Below are 17,104 nucleotides of genomic sequence, written 5' to 3'. Positions count from 1 at the left end.
AACCGGTCTTACGACATGAGTCTTTGTCATCATGGAAAAATATGGGCTTTTCAGTCGCAAATTTCAAACATCAGCAATCGCTCTCCTCAAACTAATGAGTTTTTGTCGGTAGCGTTTCCCATTAAAGGTTTCACCCGGGTTTAGAAGCTCATAATACAGCCCTTCAGATACCAGAAAATATAGAGCTTTACATGGGCGTCACAAGTATTCGGCTTTGCCGTTGATTTGTCTGATTGGTCAGATTTCACATATAGTTTCTTACCTTCAGGGTTCTCGTAATGGATCCATTTTTCATTGACAGTCACAATCACTTTTGCATCGAATCGGATTAATGTTGAGAACCCTATCGAATTGGCCTAATACTTTTGGCACGGGACAGCCTTTCCTTTCTTCGAAGCAGATACGCCAGGTGAAGTCCAGAGTGCGTCAAACACTGGTCTGATGGTTGGGTTTGGTCCGGAGTGAGCAAACGCAGCGCTTATCAGCCTTCTCCTACCCATTCTTTCATGCTTGATATGATCCACCAGTCTTTTTAAATACCTACTTTCTCAGCAATATTGCGGTCTGCTAATATGAGACCGTAGTTTTTTTTCACGATATTCTTCGTGTTAACCGTTTTAAAGACACCTGGATGTGGCTTATAAAAAATTGTATTTTGATGAAACAGAATATTGAGCACTCACATCATCTCTCATAGCGACTCTTTGTTATTAGTGGGATTCCACGACCTCTCTTGCTAACATCTACTGCTTTGATCAATTTGCGATTTGATGCAGAATCTGGAAGTTCAGATTTGAACCCATTAGACTACAGGTTGCGGTCAGAGTTGGAGGACATAACCTGTCGAATGTCCCCTAAATGAAATTAACTTTATTAAAAGAATGTATTATAGTTTAATTTTTAACGGCCTGAATTTGAAGCAGAACTTATGACAAAACTAAGTATATCCATTAGAAATTAAGGAACTAGCCTTTAAAATCAGAATATACTTGACGGCATAGTAATGCATATAAGCATTTCGAATAAATTTTATAAAATATTGCAGCTAAAGCCCAGCAACCATCATTCGTTGAACCTTTAGAAGATGTTAAAGTCTCTGTTGGAGAGCAATTAAAATTGCAAGCGCGAGTAATTGGATTCCCTGCACCTGAAATTAAATGGATTAAGAATGGAATTGCCTTGCAGCCAAGTACGAGCATAAATTTTATAAACAATCCAAATGGACTTATTGGTTTAAGGTGAGTTTTATAGACTAAATGAGTTTAAATTTAATATGCATCTTTGAAGTTTTTCCTTAAATACGTGGTTATACGCATTTGTCTTGTAGCATTGATAATGTTCAACCAGAAGACGCAGGTGTATACAAATGCTTAATAGTTAACAAAGAAGGTGAGATAGAAGGAAGTTCTACGGTAACCGTATGTGCAATGGAAAAAGAACCAGAGTTTATAAGAGAACTACATGATACTAATTGTATTGAAGGTTTTCCTGTACAAATACAAGTTAAAGTTTTAAGCAATCCACTGCCTGATATCAAATGGTTTCATAATGGCCAAGAAATTTTGCCTAACGAAGGGCGACATACTTTTGCAGAAACAAAGGACAATACGTATTGTTTGCATATAAAAGAGGCTGATTTGAAAGACTCCGGCTTGTATGAAGTAGTGGCGTCAAATGCAAAAGGTTCGGCTCTGTCTAAAGCGAGATTACAAGTCGCATTGAAAACAGATGAATCAATGCCGGAAGTGCCTCCACGATTTTTGTCATCTATTAGAGATGTTAATGCAAATGAAGGTGATGAAATTAAACTCTCCGCAGCATTTACGGCTAATCCAGCTCCAGAAATTATCTGGACAAAAGATGGTAATACTCTTCTTAATGACGATGGCACTTTAATTAGCTGTGATGGCAAACATGTTAGTTTAATTATAAATAACGCTGAATCCAGCCATTCTGGTACCTATAATTGCCTCTTAGCAAATCCTCTTGGTGAAGATGCGTCTGGTTGTGAACTAAACGTAAGGAAAGTTTACAAAAGACCACTATTCACTCAAAAGATATGCGATCAGCAACAGTTAATCAATACCGATGCAAAAATTGGAGTTACTGTTTCAGGCGTACCATATCCAGAATTGTCGTGGTACTTCCAGGATAAACCTATTGTCGAAGGCGATAAATATGAATTGATTAACGATGGCGACCACCACACATTAATCATTAAAGGCTGTACCATTAATGATCATGGTGTTTATAAATGTATCGCAAAAAATAGAGAGGGCACAGATATTACTCAAGGTCGGCTGGACATAGTTAATGAACTGTGAGTACATATGTATGTTTTTTACCTTTACCAGAAATTAATCGAATATATCAGCTTATTCAATCATTTTCCATTTTATAAAGAAATTTAATGCATGCAGTAAATATTTATTATTAATGACTACTATATTAAAATTTAACTGTAATTTTGCCTATTAAATATTTAATCAAAAATATAAATATAGAAAAATTATTGAAATTAGCTGAGTGTTACTGTAATGTTACGTTAGTTTTGCAAGTGTTTCCATTTTTTAGTATATAAGAAAATGAAAATTGCATTAAATAGTTTACTAACTGATTATTTTAATTGCTAGAGTATTTTTTGTTCCGCCGCACCCATACTTAGTCCTTCCTTATGTGTTTAAATCCGCATCCAGCTTCTTCTAACACCAATTGGTTTCGGAAACTGTTGAGCGGTTCGAAAGTTGGTTTGATCATATTAGTGATCAACTGTGAGTTGTTGAAAAATTAGAATGAGCATCTTTTTCTATGGCATATACAAAGCATAATATCCCTTCCCGGTTAGTAAAAAATAAGCATTTCAGTTATCTTTGGAAAGTTCAGGCCTTGTAATATCATGTCTCCTGACATAATTTATTAAAAGCCTGTATTTTTATACTCTCACGTTATATTGCTACAGAGTTAAATAGTTTTTTTCACCTAACGGTTGTTTGTAACACCTGAAACTAATCGAGATAGATATAGGGTTATATATACATATATAAATGATCAAAATAAAGAGGCAAGTTGAAATCCTAGTGACTATCTGTCCATCGTCCTATTTGTGTAAGCGATAACTTGAGTAAATATTGAGATTTCTTTATGAAACACCCACTCCCCATATAGCGGTTATGTTAAAAACTACTTAAAGCGCGACAACTCATTGACTAAAAGAGCCACAAGCGTTAAATTTCCCCAGCATGATGGTAGGGATGGGCTTTATAGGAGCTGGTATTAAAATGGAACAATGGGAGTGGAACCGTTTATCCTCAGGTGAAATCCTATATCTCAGGAACTACTCAACTAAATTGGTTGTCTGAGGTTATCTAAATATTCCTATCATACGCAGTAAAAATGGGCATGCGCATACTTCCCACATAACAAACTCTTAAATTCCATCTTATTCTTTCAATTTACAGTATACAAATCAAACAGCAAAGATGTCGTTATCAGAATAAAACTTTGCACAAATAACGCGCTCAAGTAAAATGGGGTAATACTTCTCTTAGCCCTCATATACCTAATATGTTATTTTATGTATACTTTCGTCCTTCCGGTTGACTTTATACCGCATCTATCGGTCAATATGTAAAAAATCTCAACGAAATTCAGAAAGAATATTTAATAACAGTGTATCCTTGTCATTTTGAGCATTCATTATTGGATAATATTCGACCGAATAGACCACGTTCAGCATGCAGTGCAGAAAATATAGCGGCCGTAGCTGAGAGTGTACACGAATACCGTGGAGAGTCGATCCTGGCCGTTCGCAACAACTCGGACTAACGAATGGAACGACTTGGCGCATTTTACGTTGAGATCTTAAACTGAAAACGTACAAAATACAGCCAAGATACATACAAGACTGAAGCCGCTCGATCTGCCCAAGAGACATCGCTTCACTCAATGGGCTCTTGAAAAGTTCCAAGAAGGTCCGACGTTTTCATCCTTAAATAGGTTTAATGTATATATCTCCCACACCCTTTAAGCTTATCACCCAAATTTGCACAGGACAAATCCTTTCAACAAATATAAAAATAGGTGACATTGGATAACCCAGCCTACTCTCCATATAACAGTTTTGATGGAAACTACTAATAGTTTGATAACTCACTAACTAAACATATCAGATAAAACAACAACCACGCGTACTCTCTATACAACAAAAAATTTAAATTCCATTTGATACTTTTACTTTGCAGTATACAAGTTAAGCACCAATGAATATATCGGTATAAAGCTTTGAACAAATAGTGCCTTTGAAGTATGCCATTTCAAGTCTAAAAATTGTCAAAATCGGATAATAAGTTTTCAATCTCGCAGATACCGCAGTTGTGGGCCTCAGTGTCAATTGTTGACTTTTCACCGAAAATATCGGTCAATGTGTGAGATGGATTATAGGAATTCAAAGATAATCATTTTTGGGTAAGAGTATGTCTGTATGTCAAAAATGAGTTGAATCGAGACAATACTTCTCTTAGTCCCCATATACCTAAGAAAGATTTTCGAACTTCCGGCCGATTTTATACCGCTTATTTCGACTAATATGTGAGTTATATTAATACATTTGAGTTAGCGTGTTTTTCTAATAATAGTGTATCTTTACGTCTAAAATGGATAAAATCGGGTGAAGCCCCCAAATAACTAATATCTGGATTTTCAAACATCCGGTTCCCTTTATACCGTATATATCGGTCATTATGTAAGATATCTTAGCAAAATTAACTGGGTGTATAATGTTGGATATACTGAAGTTTAATGTTAAATATTATGAAACTAATAATCCCCAATTTTTCCCGATAATGGTCTAAATCTCATATCCCCAATATAATGAATTCCAATCATTTGGGTAACATATTCCACATCCATCAATGTATAAACTTTATCCGCTTTGGTTGAGTTTATATCACATTATCTCATTTAAAGCCGATTTTAATATTATTTTCGCCGTTGCGAAGTAAAATATAGTAATGAAACTCAGTGAGTCTATGACCTGTAATATAACTTACTAAAACACCAAATTTTATTATAATCCATTCACGATTTTATAGAAAATGAATGCTTAATTCATTCGCAAAATTTCTTAATATTAAGTTTTGCCAACACCTGAAATATTTCCCCGTATTTTTTCCTTCCAAGGTGCCAGAGCAGAAAATGTTCGGTTATACCCGAACTTAGCCTTTCCTTACTTGTTTAATATAAAGTTTTACGAACACCTGAAAGTATTTCCCCGCCTTTGATATTTTCAAATTGCGAGAGTATAAAATGTTTTGTTACACCAGAACATAAGCCTTCCGTACTTGTTTTAAATGTCGATTACTATGATTCGAAATGCTTTAACAAGCATATAGGGTTCTTGCCTACCTTCAAGGGTTGTTAAAGAATTTAAAATTTCTAGCGCTGTGTCGGTTGTTTCGTAAAACTGTCTGTCTTTTGTTCAAACATTTCCTGTTGGACTGCGGGAACGCACTTATAGCGCTCGCGTTCTAGTATAATTTTTCAATTTGTTGGTGAACATTTTCTTCATCGCTATTATTAAAGAATATTTATGTTTTCTCATTTCAATTTAAAGTCTATAAATCTTCTAGATTCCCTTCGAGAAATTGTCATATCGTATCTTGGTGTTAAGAAATTCACATATCCGGCCATATGTTCCACATATCATGTACTCAATATATCAACTAATGCCTTTTGGTCAAATATAATCCATTTGCAATTTCGTCTAATATCGAATATTATATTCATATGCAACATGGTTTAAAGTAAAGTTTTACTGACACCTGAAAATTCTTCTTCGACTTTGATCCCTCAAATTATAAGGCTTTAAAAGGGTCAGGTGCGCCCGAAGTTAGCCCTTCCTTACGTGAATATTGTAAGGTTTGGCTGTTACATGGCGTTAAAATGCGTCTTCTTTATATATTTGTTATTTATGGTTTATTAAGTTTACCACGAAGTTTGTAACACCCAGAAACAAACAAGATATTAAGCAAACTTACTATGGGAGAATATATTCCGTGCCGCTTCAGACGGTGTCAAAATGGGTGAAATCAGATAGTAACCATACTCACTCCCCATATAACGGTTATATTGAAAACTACTAATTGCGCAATAATTTATCAGCAAAATAACTCAGAAGCATTAAATTTGACAATCAAGATAAGGTGCAATAAACATACAAATATACTGATTTTGTTTATTTGAGGTCAAGAATAAAAAATAAAGGTTTAATTGTCTTAATATTATATTTAATAATATAACAAGTAAGGAAGGGCAACATTTTATACTCTCGCAAAGTTAAATGGTATATTCGTTTGAGACTTTTATATATATTTTAATAATTAGAAGTAGGAACTGTTGCCTTAGTTATTTACTTTTCACTCACAGTGAAAATAATTAGAGCAAGTTGTAAACTAAATTTACTCAAATTATGAGAAATCGTTCTTGTGCTTTTTGTATACGCTTTTTTATACTCTCGCAACCTGTTGCTACAGAGTATAATAGTTTTGTTCACCTAACGGTTGTGTGTATCACCTAAAACTAATCGAGTTAGATATAGGGTTATATATATATAAATTATCAGGATGAAGAGACGAGTTGAAATCCGGGGTACTGTCTGTCCTTCCGTGCAAGCTCTAACTTGAGTAAAAATTGAGATATCTTTATGAAACTTGGTAGACATGTTTCTTGGTACCGTGAGACGGTTAGTATTGCAGATGTGCGTAATCGGACCACTGCCACGCCCACAAAACGCCATTAATAATTAAAAACAAATAAATTACCATAACTAAGCTCCGCAATAAGATACAAGACTGTTATTTGGTACACAGGATCACATTAGGGAGGGGCATCTGCAGTTAAAAATTTTTTAAAAAGTGGGCGTGGTCCCGCTTCTAATAGGTTTAATGTGCATATCTCCTAAGCCGCTAATGCTATAATAACAAAATTCACTGGAAGAAAATGGTTTTAGCACTTCAATTGACCTTGTGAAAATAGTTGAAATCGGGTGGCAACTCCGCCCACTCCCCATATAACGGTACTGTTAAAAACTACTAAAAGCGGGATAAATCAAGCACTAAACACGCCAGAGACATTAAATTTTATCCCTGGGATGGTATGAGATGACTTTATAGGAACCGCGTTCAAAATTTCGCTGAAAACCCATATCTTGGGATCTGCTTAACCGATTTCAACCAAATTTGGTGCATAACGTTCTTTTCATATTTTTATGTTATATTGCGAAAATTGGCGAAATCGGACTACAACCACGCCTACTTCCCATATAACAACATTTTAAATTCCATATGATTCTTTCACTTTCCACTATGCAAATCAGGCAACAATGACTGTATCGGGATAAAACTTTGCGTGAATAATGCGATTAAAGTATGCCACCTTGTGGCCAAAAATTGTCTAAAGCGAACCAAAACTGTTCAAGCCCCTAAGTACTAAATATGTGGACCCCAGTGCCTATAGTTGACCTTCTACCGAAAATATCAGTCAATCCACAAAGAAATCTCAAACGAGTATACTACTTGACTTTGCGAGAGTATAAAATGTTCGGTTACATCCAAACTTAGCCCTTCCTTACTTGTTTTAGAACGCGTTTTATATAGAATGCATTACAACTGTATTGAGAAGTATGAAAAGAAATCGTTTTTGAACAATGAATAACATTTTTTATTTATTATATCTATATTATTATATCTACATGTTTAGCTTAAAAATAATAAATATTAACAACTTTAAAAATGATATAATATTATTATATTAATTTGTATATAATATTTACAATTTAAACATAAATTTTTGTAGAGATTCTTATACATATATCCAAATTATATTTCTTTTTTCCTTATACTATTTAATTTCTATCATATATTTATACAATAATGTCATATATAATAACAAATTATATATATAATTTTAATTTTCTTAACTTGATTATTTACATATTTTTCTTAAAATTGTCTTAAAAACTACTGTCAAAATTCCTATACCATTCCAATTCGATTATATTTGGAAAAAAAAAATGAAGAACTATTGCACTAAGTCTGAAAACTTTAGTTCGAAATAGAGACACAAATACTGCCATGATAGCTGTGTACTGTCTCAAAAGTAATTGCATTTACACGGGAAGGATCCATGTTTGAAAATGCCCAATCAATTTGTATACCGGCAGGTGTAGTTGATTATTCTGCTCCAAGCAGGGAACTAAAGTTTTTTTCTTGGAGCAGATTTCTTATTGCAGTCCCTGTAGACATTAAACAAATGTTAAAATCTCCAACAATTAGCACATTTGCCTAACTCAGAAGTAAGGACTTCCTGGAGTTCTACAATTAATTGTCTGACAGAGAAAGCTGAATTTCTATATAGAACCAGAATATTAATATTGAAACATTTAAACAAAACCGCTTCTAAAACTTTGCGGCCTGAATAAATTTTCTTTACAGCCTTTGATTCTATAGAGCAAGCAATACTATGCTTTGCATATATTATAATGCCCCGTTTATTTCTGTTGCTTGTTTCCGTGCTATCTTTCCTCAGCTCGTTAATTGAAGTATATCCTGGTATATCAAAACTTTCGCAAGGATAACTCCAAGTTTCTACAAAACATAAAATATCTGAAGATAGCATCAAACAGTCGCTTTTTATATCACTAATGTGAGCGTGAAGACTCTGAACATTATGGAATAAAATTTGATGTCCTGATGTTCGGGAAATCATAAAATTGAAACTTGTTGTCAAAGCTTTATTTGTGTTCAATTCCCTCAGTTCCCTAAATACGGGATCCGATTCAGAAAATTTGTTAGGAAGAATAAAATTTCCTATGATGTATAGACCTTCTGCAGAAGTAGCTCGACTACAAGCGACATATATTGAAGCTCTAGGCATTCTGGGTCGAGTATGAACTAAAACTTTATTATATGTGGCACCCTGACTTTTATAAATAGTTATTCCCTCAGCCGGAACAACTGGAAGCTGATTTCTTTCAATTGAAATTTGTTTATTTCTTTTATATTGAAAAGATTTTAGAACTTTTTCAATTGGTGTCCAAGAACTTTCTAGAGGATGAGGCTTTTTTGATCGTGCTATCAAACCAACAGAAGGTTCCAAAAATTTAATCCACAGAATTGTTGGAAAAGAACAATGGAAATCAATTTGCATAAGTTGTCCAGCTGCCCCATTAACCAAGCCATCACACGTGTTTATGTTCACTGTAATCATATATTTGGCGGAGGTTTTTAGTGTCAATTCATAGGGCAGTCCCTGCGTTTGAGAAGTTTTAAAAAGTTTACCTCTTTCCAAAATATTATCATTTTCATTTATACCAATTCCTTTAACTGAGTCTTTTGCAGTTGAAAGGAAAGCTTCTGTTGGCATTCGACTGAGCTTAAGGGCATTGAAATTATTTGTCTCTTCATTGGACCAAAATAAATGTATGGCATCATCGGGAACTTCTTCGAAATTAACTACTCGAGTTTCAATGAGTGATATGTCCTCATTTGTCGTAGTACCAGATGCCATATGATTTAATGCAATTGCAAAGGTCTGATCCTCCCGTTGTCTCATTATCTCTGTTAATTCAAAGTATTTAAATAACTCCTACAAAGGGGAACCAACTAAAGTGCTGTATGCATCATTGGGATTAGGAGAGAATATCCACCTATCTCCAACAGGTTGCTTCAAATCACCAAACACTATGATAGGTATACCACCAAAGGGGCTGTCTCTTTTGAAAATTTGTTTTAATCTCGCATCAACAGAGCTAAACATACGAGCCCCTACCATCGATATTTCATCAATTATGAGTAATTTTAAATCGATAAGTCTGGAATACAATGAATTTACTGTGTCATGGCTAAGTGGCCTCAACTCTTCAACTGATTAACAGGTAAAGAGAATATTGAATGAAGGGTCATTCCACCTATTCCGAATGCTGCTTTACCCGTAGGTGCGCAAAGAAGAACTTTTAAGGAACTTGGATTGGATCCAGGTGTAGAATTGTAACGATGGTTAAGAGCTTGATATAGGTATTGCAGCTATCAAACGACTCTTTCCTACACCTGCACCGCCGTCAATGAACTCATAAAATGGGCGATTTGTTTTTAGCTGGTGCATCAAATGTGTCAAATAGGTTTTTGCTTAGTATTTAGACTTTGAACTAAAGAAAATAATTCCTTAACTGGAATTAAAGGGGGTAGTTAAATATTGCAATCAGATTCAGTGCCATTATCTGTTGAATCTTCGCCATGCAAGTCCAGCAAATTTATATTTGGGTTTATTTCTGGAAGTGCTAACACTCTGAACTAATTATCCACTATAGGTAGTTCGTTTTGAGCACCTTCCTCTAAGTCTATTTCATTATAAAGATTTTCTAGAACATTTTCAAGTTCTCTTTGCTCAAAAACATCATATTTTCTTTGATTTTCCTCAATTATAATACGATGTGTTATGCAAGTCTGCTCATTATCATTTTCAATGAGATCTTGCTGTTCATTCCGCCAAGGATAGTAAAGCATTAACATTTCGCGGAAATACTCACCTCTGGCCAAATCTGGGTTAAACCTTCTATACCGAATAATATAAGGTTTGGTACGTTTTTTCACAAAACCGCTTTCTGGTAAATTATCGTCTTCCCTCACTTCTTCTTCATGATCACTATCTTGTGCTCTTCTACTAGATTTAAAATATTTATACCTAGATGCAAAATCAGCTAAACAAAGAGTTTCTAGCTGATCGGATCTTTGAACATATCGGTCTAAAATACCGGCTACTAATATTTCAATCGAACCTGAAGGAAGGTTCTGAAGTTCCGCTCTAGGTTTTACCATTCGAACACGTTCCTCAGGTCGAGAGTTATTTATAAATATTTCTGCATTACTTGCTTCCGAAAGATGGAGCCCAATGCAGCAATATACTGCTTCTTGTGCAGATATTTCTGTTCCTGATATAAATTTGTGACCTATATGTTTAAGTTTTTGCTAAATAGTATAATTTCCAGCATTTACCTCTGATATAGCTTCAGTTAAGAGCCTAGATATTCCCCTGTTAGAGTTGTTAATATAATTAATTATATATGAACAGCAAGCATATGCATCCAGTATATATTGGATAACCATATTTGCTCTATGGAGTTCCAAAATCAGAGGATTATAAGCGTTTATAAAACAATCCTGTATTTTTCTTTTTAGAAAAATTTTGGGTTTTGTTAAACTTGACCTAAGGGCTAATAAATAGTCATCAAAAGACATATTTATTCTTCTATCAGACAGGAAGTGTTCAAAATCGTTTAAATTAGAAATGTCTTCGTAGTCATATTTGAATTTAAAACGTTTTGAATTTTGAAAAAGTTTTCCTTGTGTCTTTCTGAATTTTGACTTGTTTCTGTAAGAGGTAACAGTATTTGCGTTGAAGGCATTGGTGGATATGGTATACTAAAACGACAAAACTGTTGTCCTCTTATTTCCCTAGTACAAGACCGACTGTGGTTATGCTTTTGATAATCCAAATAATTTTCTAAGTGGCTGATCGAACCATCGGTAGAAATATAATTGTCAATAAAACTAATAACATCAGGGAATGTCTGAGGATCTTGAAGGTTGATCCTGGGAGAATTATTAAGCCAATACATGCCATGTACATGCGGGGAACCTCTCTGTTGAAACTCCACTCTCCAGTAGAAATTTGTAACAAAATGTTCTCCAAAAATTCCGGCGTTATCTTTAAAAAGCTTAAGAATTTGTCGATAGCGGTAGTCAAAATATCTAGCACAAGTAACCGCGTCTGACCGAATTAAGCGATATCTATCTTGGGTTGTTAAACTGTTGGCTTCCTCTTCCGAAATATCGTTAGAATCAACAGTTTTAGAGAGGATGACTAAAAGCTCAACCCACTGAGATTCTGCAGCCGATAAAGTGATAAAGAAGGTTGGAAGGCCAAATTGGCGAATCATAGCGGTTGCCTTTTTCTTCTCAGCTTCCCAGTGTGCAGGTGAGGATCTAACGCCTTTCAAAACCTTGTAATCATCATCGTGTTGAATCAAGTTTTGAACAAAGTTTTCGTTTAATAGATTTTGGGCCGTAACTCGGTTGCGACCTGAAAACTTTCTAGGGCAAATGGATGTACTATTCTTAATTTGTAGCAGTTCTAATTTTTTGTAATCATAGAACAACTTTGCAATGGTACACGCTCTTCTGTCAAAACGGCGAATTTCAGAACATATTATCTTGCTATACGTTTCAGAGCATGTACGCTTCTGCCCAACGTATATTGTTCCAAATGACAACTCTTCTGAATTATTATCTTGAATTATGTCAATTGGTCTTTGTCCTTCACTTGGCGCTATAACTAAACGGTTATTGTCTAAGTTTTCTACAGCAATATTGTCCAAAAGAGTTTCTTGACAGCCTGGATTTAGCTCTGAAGGTAAAAGACCCGTGGGAATATTATTACCTGAGGGATTATCATGAGAAGTTTGTGCCGCATGAAAAGATTGAACCAATCGGGAATCCTCTGCATATGCAACAAACGGAACTTCTTCTTGGTTATTAAATTCTGAAGTCCAGTTTTCATTAATATGTATATTGTGCTCACGATACAGAGGGGTATTCACTTAGAACTGCAAAGCTTCCATAATCTTTGCGGGGCGTGTGGTATCGATCATGTAATCATGATTGTATTCCAAACGCCTTCTTAAGTGAATTTGTATAACATGAGCCGCATCAAAGGACCTTGGTAGAGATGTCACAATATTGTTAACAGAAATTGGTATATTAACAACATCATCTTTGAGCAAACTCTGACCTTGATATCCTAACTGACGGATTGTCATAAAAGGCAATCTAGGCATTATGAGACGTTCTTCAATTGTGGTTAAACCTTTCAAACAATCCGGTATTTCAGGAAAGTCTAGACCGTTAGCTAAACATATTTTTGGAACGTTCTTTTTAACAATCGCATTTTTGCAAGTAGCACAAAAATTGTAATTTCCATCTTCTGAAGGAAATTTTTGCATTAAAAAAAAGGCGGATGCAGCATTCGGGTGACCTTGCGCAATAGTTTCGAAATTTAATTTGCAAACTTGGTGTAAAACCATAAGCCGCCGCAGCAAATACATATTTCAGTAGGGCCCTTATTTATATTTTGGAAATAAATGTTTTTGAAATCTGTTAAATTGCCACTATTATCAGTCTCTATAACATTATTTTTTTCGTTAATTGGATTCGTTGGGACTGCCTTTGGTTTTCAATCTGTCTATTGAGTGGGTTGTCTCTACGAAGGCGAACTTGACCTTGTCTAAGACGTCTCTGATTCAAAATTTCTTCCCTCATACCCCTCCTACTAAGCTGTCGACATTGTGTTTCTCTATCACGCTCCTCTCTCCTTATTTCAGGATTTCTTCTTGCATGTTCTCTTTGCATTTGATCACGAATGCGCTCTAAATTCCTATACTCAGGATTTCTTGCGCGAAGTTCTCTATGATCCCTAGTGTTCCTACTTTGTTCATCATAACGTACCTCAGGATTTTCTCGACGGGATCTATGACCTCGAGTATTTCTTATTTGCTCTTCAGAGCGAATTTGGGTATCTTACCGCCTTGTTCTATGTTGAACAGTATTTGCAACTTGCTCAACAGATCGAACCTCGGGGTCTTCACGCCGAGATCTATGACCTCGAGTATTTCTTATTTGCTCTTCAGAGCGAATTTGGGGATCTTGCCGCCTTGTTCTATGTTGAACAGTATTTGCAACTTGCTCAACAGATCGAACCTTGGGGTCTTCTCGCCGAGACCTATGACCTCGAGTAACTCTTATTTGCTCTTCAGAGCGAATTTGCGGATTTTTCCGCCTGGTTCTATGTTGATTTGTATTGATAATTTGTTCGGACAGACGTACATCGGAATCTAATCTACGATTAGCGTGACTTACAGTATTTTGTGACTGCTCACTATCTCTATATAAAGAGTTTGCACGAAAAACTCTCATACGTCTTCTATTCTGAAGACGACTTAGTAACATAGATTTTTTACTTAATCTAGGCATAATTAATTAATAATAAATGGATTAATATATAAAATACTTATAGATAATACTTATATAATTCAGTCCGTTCGGGTGTTAAAAGTTGGATCCTAGGTGCTGCTCTCTTTCACTGTAATTCCTTGTAAGTCCTTGCTATGCTATTGCTCGTCACTATACACTGTACTGTGTAATACACTAAAACTAGTTTGAATAAAGCACTTTGCTTGTAAAGACATCTAGTGAAACTGAAACTACAAACACAGTGTACTGATATTTAATATACTCTTGCAACATGTTGGTACAGCTTACGTACTTTTGTATACCTATATATTACTTAGCTATTCACTAACATATTATAATAATACATAATATTTAGTTATATTTATATTTTAGAAATTAGTAGTTTATTTCATTGTATTGAAATTCAGTTTTCGGAAAATCCCTCCGTAAATTACTTTTGTTAAACGCTTTCTAAAACAGGGGGATCTATGGTACCTATTTTGAAGGGTCTACCCATGAAGGCCAAAATTACAATAACTTACATATAATTAAGTATGGTATACACATATGTAGAGCAGGTATGTAGATTTTCTTCTTTCTGTCTTAATATCTAAACCTTTCATAAGCTGCCAACAGCGCTAGGTATAAATGTAATTTTCTTGAGTTTACAGTTCACCTTCATATTAAAATGTGTCGCAAAACTGAAATAATAGACAGTAGCATGTAAACCGATGGTCGCAGTTTATCTATAACCATAGAAAAAGGATTTTTAGCCCTTTTGATACTACATTACTAATATTTATTTCATGCAATTTTTTCTAGAAAGATTTTTTTGCTCTATACAAAGTCCAGCACTCTAAGAAACTTTTTTAGCATTGTTGACTGGTATATTTTATAATAAGTTCAACATGATGGCTGAGAAAATATACCTAACCACTGATTATCACCAAATATTAGAAGAAATATATGTATATAGAAATCTATATCTATCACTTTAGGTGATGCAAACAACTCTTTGGTGAACAAAACTATACTCTGTTGCAACATGTTTCGAAAGTATAAAAATGTTGCGAAAGAATTCAACATTCATTACTCGATTATTATTTGGTATCTTATTAACTTATGTTATTGATCATAGATTTATTTTGTGTCAATACTATTTTTTTCTCCGAAATGTTAACTTTTATAAAAAGAAGCTATTTAACTCAAACATGGTATATGTGATATAAACTGAACCAAAGGGGTTAGATTTAATATTTGGGGTATATGAGGTTGCTGTTGTACCAGAGGAGCAGAAATCGGTATATTAGGGTTATAAAGTTTAAACAAAGTCTAGACCAATTTCATTCATATGCAGCGATATACATTATTTTTAAGAAAAACTGTCCATTTAATTTCATTAAATTATCAAATTGACGAAAAAAATTGTACCATAAGTAGTACATGTGAGCTGGGAAAATCAAAGACCAGAAAATTCCTCCAAACCGTATATTAAAAAATGTTGAATTAAACATCCAGTATTAAATGATATCGTGATTAAATTACTATCAAATTTGGTATCTTCTTGACTTATTGTATATTAAAGGCCGTAAACTTAGTCTCAGTTTTATTGCTTGAAGTGAAAAATACATAAGTATGAATGTGATATTAACTCCACCAAAGTTGCTAAATTTTATATTATAAGCTTAGGTGGCAAACGTCAACCAGAATCGGAATTCATTATATGAAGGTGTGAGGTTTAGACTTAGTATATACTAATTTCATTCTAATTCAGCGTCAAACCACATAACCACGAAAAGCATTATAAGTAGTTTATGGAATTTGAGGGCAGTATTAACCCGATTTTATTAATTTTTTCCAATACCACATACTACTAACATGCCACATACTACTAACATGCCACGGACTAATAAAATGCTCCCACTGTTTCATTAAGGTACCTCACATACCATCACCAATCAAATGGAGTAAAGTCAGACGAATGTTCGAAAATCCTGATATTAGTTACATGGGGGCTAAGGAAAATTTTCACCCGATTTGATCTTTTTATGAGTAAAACACGCTCTCTCATTTTCATTGAGATAACTCACATATGCGCTATAAAGTCACGCGGAAGTTCAAAAATATTTATATTAGATATATAAGGGCTACAAGAACTATTGATCCGATTCAACCCATTTTTGAAACAAAGACATACTATTATCGATAGTTTCATTTATTTATTCTATTATATGAATTTCAATTATATATCTTACACAATGGCTGATATTTACGGTAAAAAGTTAACTATAGGTACTGGGGTCCACATATTCAGTACCTAGGGGCTTGAACAGTTTTGGTTCGATTTAGAGAATTTTTGGTCACAAGGTGGCATACTTTAAACGTATTATTCACGTAAAGTTTTACGCCGATATAATCGTTGTTGCTCGATTTGCATAGTGGAAAGTGAAAGAATAAAGTGGAATTTAAAATGGTGTCATATGGAAAATAGGCGTGGTTGTAATCCGATTTCGCCCATTTTCGCACCATAACATAGAAATATAAAAAGTATGTTATGTACCAAATTTTGTTGAAATTGGTAAAGCAGATCTTAAGATATGGGTTTTCACCTAAAAGTGGGCTGTGCCACGCCCACTGTCTAATTTTTAACACGGTTTCTATAAAGTCATCTCGTACCATCCCAGGGATAAAATTTAATGTCTCTGGCGTGTTTATTGCTTGATTTATCGCGCTTTTAGTAGTTTTTAACAGTGCCGTTATATGGGGAGTGGGCGGAGTTGCCACCCGATTTCAACTATTTTCACACCGTCAATAGAAGTGCTAAAAACATTTGCTTGCGGTGAGTTTTGTTATTATAGCATTAGCGGTTTAGGAGATATGCACATTAAACCTATTAGAGGCGGGACTACGCCCACTTTAAAAAAATTTTAACTGCAGATGCCCCTCCCTAATGTGATCCTGTGTACCAAATAACAGTCTTGTATCTTATTGCGGAGCTTAGTTATGACAATTTATTTGTTTTTAATTATTAATGGCGTTTTGTG

The 17,104-nt window shown here is 34.6% G+C and overlaps 1 protein-coding gene across 8 annotated transcripts in view; it reads left to right on the top strand.

The window, feature by feature from the left end:
• Positions 1-17,104, top strand: part of Obsc (Obscurin) — a 358,871-nt gene that overhangs the window by 271,639 nt on the left and 70,128 nt on the right. For all 8 annotated transcript variants that reach the window (XM_070108137.1, XM_070108138.1, XM_070108141.1 and 5 more), the window contains 2 exons: positions 1,046-1,238; positions 1,328-2,320. In XM_070108137.1, coding sequence (XP_069964238.1) covers positions 1,046-1,238; positions 1,328-2,320 — 1,186 coding nt within the window. The remainder of the gene's footprint in view (positions 1-1,045; positions 1,239-1,327; positions 2,321-17,104) is intronic.

Source organism: Bactrocera oleae, chromosome 4, assembly GCF_042242935.1.
Source record: "Bactrocera oleae isolate idBacOlea1 chromosome 4, idBacOlea1, whole genome shotgun sequence".
In the NCBI taxonomy this organism is placed as follows: domain Eukaryota; kingdom Metazoa; phylum Arthropoda; class Insecta; order Diptera; family Tephritidae; genus Bactrocera; species Bactrocera oleae.
This window is presented reverse-complemented; position numbering and strand designations above follow the sequence as displayed.